The sequence below is a fragment of the Apis dorsata genome, unplaced genomic scaffold (assembly GCF_000469605.1).
Source record: "Apis dorsata unplaced genomic scaffold, Apis dorsata 1.3 scaffold_32, whole genome shotgun sequence".
NCBI lineage: Eukaryota > Metazoa > Arthropoda > Insecta > Hymenoptera > Apidae > Apis > Apis dorsata.
The window spans coordinates 1356243-1363843 of NW_006263334.1; the positions used below are offsets into that span (position 1 = coordinate 1356243).

A 7601-nucleotide genomic window follows, 5' to 3' on the forward strand; every position below is an offset into this window, starting at 1 on the left:
GTTAATAGGATTTTACGGAGACGGTTATTTGCAACATGCAGCATACACGCTACGTAAAATAAACTCCACGGTGAGTTTCTCGTTCAGAACGATGCAAGAGAAGGCCGTGCTCCTTCTTTCCACGTTTGAAGGACAAGAAGAACGTATGCCTCTTATACGACACATGAACGACGAATCAAACGTAAGATAAATCGAGCAAATATGGTGTCTGAAAATTTGTCGAACGAGTGAGCCAATTTATTTCGTTTCAATTTCAGAGAAAGAGTTATTATTCCGTGTGCATAATGAATGGACAAGTTGAAGTGCGTTTGAACGCTGGAAAAGGAGAGCTCGTTTTACAATCGAACGACACTTTTAACGATGGAAGATATCACTCGGTAACAATAATTAAAAGGCGAAAAGATGTCGAGTTGCGAATAGACGATGCTTATCAGACGGCGGGTAAACTACCAACTAGTGCCGCTATTAAAGCTCCCGAAGAGAGTGGAGGATTATTCTTCGGAGGTTTACCCGTCCTTATCAACAATACCGAAATGATTTCCACCACCACTCCATTGTATGGTGCTATTAAAGACGCGATATTTAACGACGAGTAAGTTAAATATATAAAGTTTAAAGTTTTATGGTGATTTATGATCTTAAAAGAAAGGAAGAAGGAATACGAATAATTCTTTTTCTTTGTAGTATTATTCGATTCGATGAAGTTATCAGTTTCGAGCATGCATTGATCGGTCGTTCTGGACCAAGTATGGGAAAAGATCCTCCTACTTATACACCTTCGGCTTCGTTATCAAGAGGAATGTCGACGCAACCGGAAGGATGTCAGAAAGTACCGTATTATTCTCTGGAAGCTGGTGCTCTAAAGTTTGGCGACAAACCAAACAGCCACACCCAACTTTATTTAAACTTTAAGAAATTTTGGGAGAAGAAATACGCCATAGAATTTGATTTCAGAACGTATTATCCAAATGGTCTTCTGTTCATTACACCAGTACGTAAAACTTCTTTAAAATATTAATTTAAATTTCAAACGAGATCAACAAGATCAAAAACGAGATTCCATATTTCAATGATATGTAATATTTCAGATTAAAATATTTTATTTCATTTTGTAGGGTCTTAGACCAAAGCACTATCTCATGGTCGTGATACGGGATGGACAACTTTTACTTTTAGTGAAAAGCAAACAGAAGAAAGAGATATTGTTTAAAATGCCGTTTAATGACGGTAACTGGCATCACGTAGTGATCAGTCACGATGAAAGGAAATTGACGTTGCTCGTGGATTCTTTAACACCGCACACTATTAAAGTACCAAGAAAGATTGGACTGGCTTCTATGATGTATATCGGAGGTCTACCTGAAAGTGGCACACCGATTCCTGAACAAGTTGTGGTTAAACTTGAAACCCTAAAAGGTTGCATCAGAGGATTGAGGATCAATGGAAACGTGTTTGATATGGTTGGTTCCACGAGTAGAGCTTATCAAGTTGGACAATGCTTCCCAAATGTGGAAAGTGGAGCTTATTTTCAAGATGAAGCATATGCCATATACAGTAAGATATAATTTGAAGAATAATTATAAATGTTAATTAAGTGATAATAAGTGTTAATCAAGTGGTATCAAGAAATAATTATAACAGAAAGAATAAAAAAGAGAAACTTAATAAATTGAATTCCTTTTTTTTTTATAGAGAGAAACTTTGAATTAGGTGCAGTGCTTGAACTTCAATTAGAATTTAGAACATCGGAATTGTCAGGTGTTTTGCTTTCCATAACGGCACCCGGCAATTCGCCTTCATTGTCATTGGAGCTGAATAATGGCAAAGTGATCATGTCGGGTGATTTAGGAGATAACAATCCATTATATGCTGAGCAACGTTTTACTAGTCCATACACGATCTGTGACAATCGATGGCACAGAATACAAGCGGTTTATAATGATGAAGAATTGGCATTAAAGGTTGATGAGATGGATCAGAAGTATGGCCTTCCACCTAACGTCAATTATCATATGATGGATTCTACAATCTCTGGACCTCTCTACATTGGTGGTTTGCCAGGTATAATTTTATCAATCTTATCAATTCATAATTTACTATCAGAAGTTGTAATAAAAATTATTCTATAATAATAAGTAAATTATATATCTAGCATTAATTGAATTCATATATATATATGTATTATAAAGATTTTATATTTATAAAATATGAAAAAACAAAAAATAGTTGAATTTACTATCTTTATAAATTGAATGATAATTTTACAGCCTCTGCACCAAAAGGAACATTAATGACAAGAGATCATTTCAATGGATGTATAAGAAATGTGATGATAGGGGGAGAGAGACGGGATTGGACAGACATGGATGAATTGCATAACATTCACTTGAGCTCCTGCCCAGTACAATGATAATCAGTACAATGTGTGAACTCCTCTGAGTCATTCAATTTAGTTCCAAAGACTGTTCAAAGGATGCACAATGAAATGAAAGGTTTCTATGAACGGTGTTCAAATACGATTTCACACCAGGATCAAGTGCCATATCATGATGGGAAATTCTCTAATTGTTAAGACATAAGATTAAACGAAGCCAAAAGATGCTAACATGCAAATGCATGAAGTTTGTATCAATGTTTCTCAAACTTGTTTTTACTGTTATAAAGTTCTATGATAACAAATTCTTACAAAATGTTAATGAAAATCCTTTGTATTTTTATACGTATCTGATAACAAATTATATTTATATTAAAAATAAGTTGAGAAAAGATAAAGATACAATGAACATCATGTAAAAAAAAATAAGTTAATATTTGCTACTTGTACATAGAGAATCTTACATTAATCTATTTTAATTAAATCTTTTTGAAATAAATTTTTACTAAAAAAGAAAAGAACGAAGAACTTTTTTATGTATTAAGTATGTATTAAGAAAATTCATTTAACATTACAACATTTAAAAAGTTAATATTAAAATATTAATTAATTGCTTAAACATCCATTTTAAAATTAATTAACAAAAAGTTATATAATTTACTATTCTACTAAAACAAATCGATCAAAAATAATAGATTTTTTATCTATTCATTAATATATAAAATTTAAAGAAATTTATTATTAATTACCTCAAAACAATGATGTGAAGTAAAAATAATGCACTCGTATTATCATTCCAATAGATATTTTAATAATAATATTCACAAACAACTTATTAAAACACAACGAATAAAAAATATTATCTTCCCGCGCACTTACACGATTCTTTGAACACTGACAACTTCATGAACAAGTACAACGTTCATCAAAATTCGATTTTAAAATAAAAATATATATAGAAAACTAACTTTATAAGAGAATCATAATTTACAAAATAAATTAAAATAATTTAAAATTAATTTAAATTCATTATAAAAATAAAAATTTTTATATAAATCTATAATTTATTACAATATCAAGATATCAACGTATCACGTAGTAAATTTAAATTGTTACCTACTATTGGAATGTTTTTTATAACTACTTTAGTATTTTATAGTAATATTATAAAACACAGTTTGAGAAACGTTTTTTAAAGCATTAACAAATTATGGCACAAATTTAAATCGAATTGTATTATAGATTCAATATATAAAACAAACGCCACGATATACGTGTAAGTAGCAAAATCACTGCCATATAATTTAATTGTAATTCATTTATGTAAGTCATGAAAGAATTGTACATCAGTATTTAAAGCTATTTATTATCATTAATGTAAGTGTAATCAGCGATTTCGATTAAGAGCATAGTAAAAAATATATAAAATTGTACTCAATCGAAATCGTATATTTTTTAGAAAAAAAAAATAAACGAAATAAAATTATTTTGTACTATTTTAGTGATAGTAAATAACATATTTTAATATTTAAAATAATTAATAGCGAAAAAAAAGTCATATATTGCGCCCTGTAATGTAAAGTGCCCTTAACGAATTAAATGTAGTATATATGTAGGGAGAAATGTTCTTTACAAGAATATTTTAATATTTATATCTAGTATTTTTCTTATTCGTTGAATTGTAATATATTATACATATGCAGAAAAATTAACAATGACGCCTTCGCTATTGTGTATAAAATATATAACAATGAGAAAGTATGGTCATCTAATTCATCCTCTTCTGTACTCCAAAAGTTATATATACATTTACATTATACAACCAATTAAGACAAAGAAGACACTTACTTATATATATATATATATAATTCCATTTATATATATATATATTATAATATATATTATTCATTAAAGAATAAAAGTCTATTGCAAAGTGGGTTATTAAATTTTATTGATGACATTCGCTGCAAGATATTAACAGTAAAATATGACCCAAATTTTTACTTGACGTACTTAATAAATATATATCATTGAGTAATAATTTCATTTATGCATATATAAAAACATAATATTTACAGACATGGATAAATCGAACAAGTATGATTTGACAAAGTTTTCAGTTTTCATTTCTTTCATTTGTGACAATAAAAATGAAGGATTATTACATAAAGGTAATCATTTATTATTAGTAAGCGCGATTTTATATTATATTCCATTTTTCCGTATTTCTGTTTTTCGTTTCATTGTTTATCACGCCAGTTACCAACAGCTCACTAATAACATTTTTCTGCTTTGAAAAATATAAATATCAAGCATAAGCAATCTTCCTTCTTTACTACCGTTATACATCCTTTTTTCGAACGTTCTCTTACTTACTTTTACTGTGTTTTACTGTGTTTTATTTTGTTTTTGTAGCTTTTTCCCCATTATATTTTCAATCCCTTTTCCACAAGCCATTATCTTTCCATCGATTCTTAAGATTAGTGACTATTATATTATTAATCATAAATCTTCATTCATTGTTCGTTCACTTTTACTCATTCATTGTCATCTTAGACTTTTTATCATGACTTCAAATCTTATAATTCATTTTATGGCATTTACTAATTTTCGCGTTCAATATTGTCAAGTCGGACTATTTTTGGAGTCTGAAGCTCGCAAAAATTTCTCTATTTATCATTTTTTTACGATGATACACGCAATAGATTTACAATAGACGAGAATAAAATATAATGAACTCCCTTGAATACTACGATCGACGGATTTTTTCTTTTTTAAAGTTCTTTTTTTGCATGTCCCTTACATGAGACATAAGTTGTCTCGCATAGGTTGAATAAAACAATCTAGGGACGATTGAACCAAGTATCGTTGCGAATTAAAAATATATTTTTCGCGATCATTAATCGTGAAGAACATGAAATTCGATATGTTGCATAATTACTTAAGAATAATCAATACGATCATGTTGTGTTATGCCAATACAGATATAAGGAGGGTCGTATTATTCCTGTAAACAAATTTTTGTATTTTTTTTCTGTTTTTTCTTTCTTACAAATTTTTTCATTTCCATGCACACATGGTCATTAAGCTAAAAAATATATTATAGAAATATCGAACAAACAATAAATCGATAAATGCTATAATATACATTAAATATTTAACATAATTTAAACAAAGTACACAAGAACAAATTCTATAATTTATTAAACCCTCCGTATTTCTGTATAAAAATTGTATTTTATCTCTATCTAATTTCTATCCATTCGTCCTATCGGCGTATTACGAAAATCGAATTGTATATATGTTAAAAAAATTGAATCGTCAAGATGAAAGGTCAGTGCCAATCCCACACGAACAGCGGATAGTTTATAATTTATGGCACAATAAATAGTTCTTCCGTTATTACATTATTATGCTAATTATCCATCATGTACAATATGAAAACCGCATATTTACTTTCGCTTAAAATTGGATTGACACATTCCATTAGGAAATGAGAATAATATATTAGAAAATAAATGAAAAACAAAAAAAAAAAAAATGATTATTATCCAAAGAAAAAGAATCTATATACTATTGATAAAACTCGTAAGGAGAATCATCAAACTTATGAACGGGTTAAACAATTAGTCCGTTTCATTAAAATTTGTAATAATACGCTAAGACGTTTATAAATAAATAATTAACATTCTTTCCAGAATCTCTTGTCTCGATCGTGAGGAACGCAGACAGGATGATCAAATTTCAATTATAAATATTTAGGCCTAGAATAAAATAAATTATTTAATCAAAGCAAAAACTTTGAATATAGATGAAAATTTTTCTTCTTTTCATATTTCTACATTCCATCTTCTGCTTTCCTCTTACAACCTTCAAAATAATTACAAGATCTCAAACTATTGATACATTATAAGAATAAGTATGTGATTGCGCGCAGGAAAGAAAAAGAGCAATTCAATCAAAAATTTTACGCAATTCGTAGCTCTTTATATATTCAAATATTTTCTACTAGTTACCAAAATTATTACTGTTCTTTCAAGAAATGAACTTTTACTTTTGGTACATTTCTCTACAATTTCATTCTCTTCTCTCTCAAATCCTTACAAGTTTATTTATAATCTTATACCAATACACACTTCACAAAAACTTGTTTCAAGATATTCAAATCAACGAGGCATTATATAAATTATAATGGTAGCTATACTGTAAAGAAAAAACATCCTCGCACAACATCAATTACATCCAGATCGATCTTAAGGCTGATTTGGTATTTTTTTTTTTTTTTTTCACTAATCAGAATCAATTTATATATTTACAAATCCACATTATTTATTTTTTTTTCTCATTTATTCGTAAGTTGGTTTTTTCCAACATTTTTCAACGAATGAATTACATTATCTACGTATGCTGCTGCAACTGTCAACAGTTGCAAAAATCTGATGGTTAATGAGGAATCATTAATTTGGATTCGACAATGATATACACAATGAAAAGAAAGTTTTAAGACAGTTACAGTGGATCATACGAAACAATGTTAAACTTCGATTCAATTGATAAAAGTGGAAGAACTTACAGTTCTATGAATGAAATAGATTTTCATGCAAGACAAGCCTTTCACTTTATTTACTTTCTTCCTTACATCTTTAAATAAATTCTGTTAAATAGAAATTAATCATATACAAAAATCACATTGAAAAATTCGAATCCTTTTATAGACTCTGTCAAAAGTACATTTAAATTAATGATCCTCTATTTGTATTCAGTAAAAGACATATAATAATAATAGTAATAATAATAATAATAATAATAATAATAATAATAATAATAATAATAATANGCGTATAACGAGGAAATATGTGCGAATTACTTTATGTGATATAAAAACAAAACATTCGTTATGTGACATTTATGAAAGCTCTGCCTCTCTCTTAACGAACAAAGAAGAAATGATTATAAAAAAAAAATCAATACCTTTTACAATCAGTCATAACTTTCATTTACAACACAGCAGCTTACACGATTACAAGGCGGTTACATGTCGAGTTAGTCCGCAAAGATATTAGATACTGACAACAAACCATTCCTATTAATTAGATATTGGTAAATTTACGACACAATAATTGATGCCAACATTAACTTAAAACGAAGAAAACAAAATAGAAAAAAAAAAATACCAGAAAAAGTGATAGAAAAAATTATAAAAAAAAAAAAAAAAAAAAAAAAAAAA

General features: G+C 28.3%; 2 protein-coding genes across 21 annotated transcripts in view; one reads left to right on the top strand and one right to left on the bottom strand.

Annotated features, from left to right (window-relative positions):
• The window catches only part of LOC102677316 (laminin subunit alpha-1), a 155899-nt gene extending 153100 nt beyond the window's left edge, over window positions 1-2799 (top strand). Inside the window, exons 39-44 of the mRNA XM_031512032.1 lie at window positions 9-181; window positions 258-592; window positions 685-991; window positions 1116-1554; window positions 1693-2061; window positions 2268-2799. Of these exons, the coding sequence (XP_031367892.1) occupies window positions 9-181; window positions 258-592; window positions 685-991; window positions 1116-1554; window positions 1693-2061; window positions 2268-2410 (1766 nt within the window). The 3' untranslated portion in view covers window positions 2411-2799. The remainder of the gene's footprint in view (window positions 1-8; window positions 182-257; window positions 593-684; window positions 992-1115; window positions 1555-1692; window positions 2062-2267) is intronic.
• A 4479-nt stretch (window positions 2800-7278) lies between these two features.
• LOC102677458 (patronin) overlaps window positions 7279-7601 on the bottom strand; it is a 71839-nt gene continuing 71516 nt past the window's right edge. For all 20 annotated transcript variants that reach the window (XM_031512005.1, XM_006608273.2, XM_006608282.2 and 17 more), the window contains one exon: window positions 7279-7601. This exon is cut by the window's right edge and continues 380 nt beyond it. The gene's annotated coding sequence lies outside the window, so the exon portion shown is untranslated.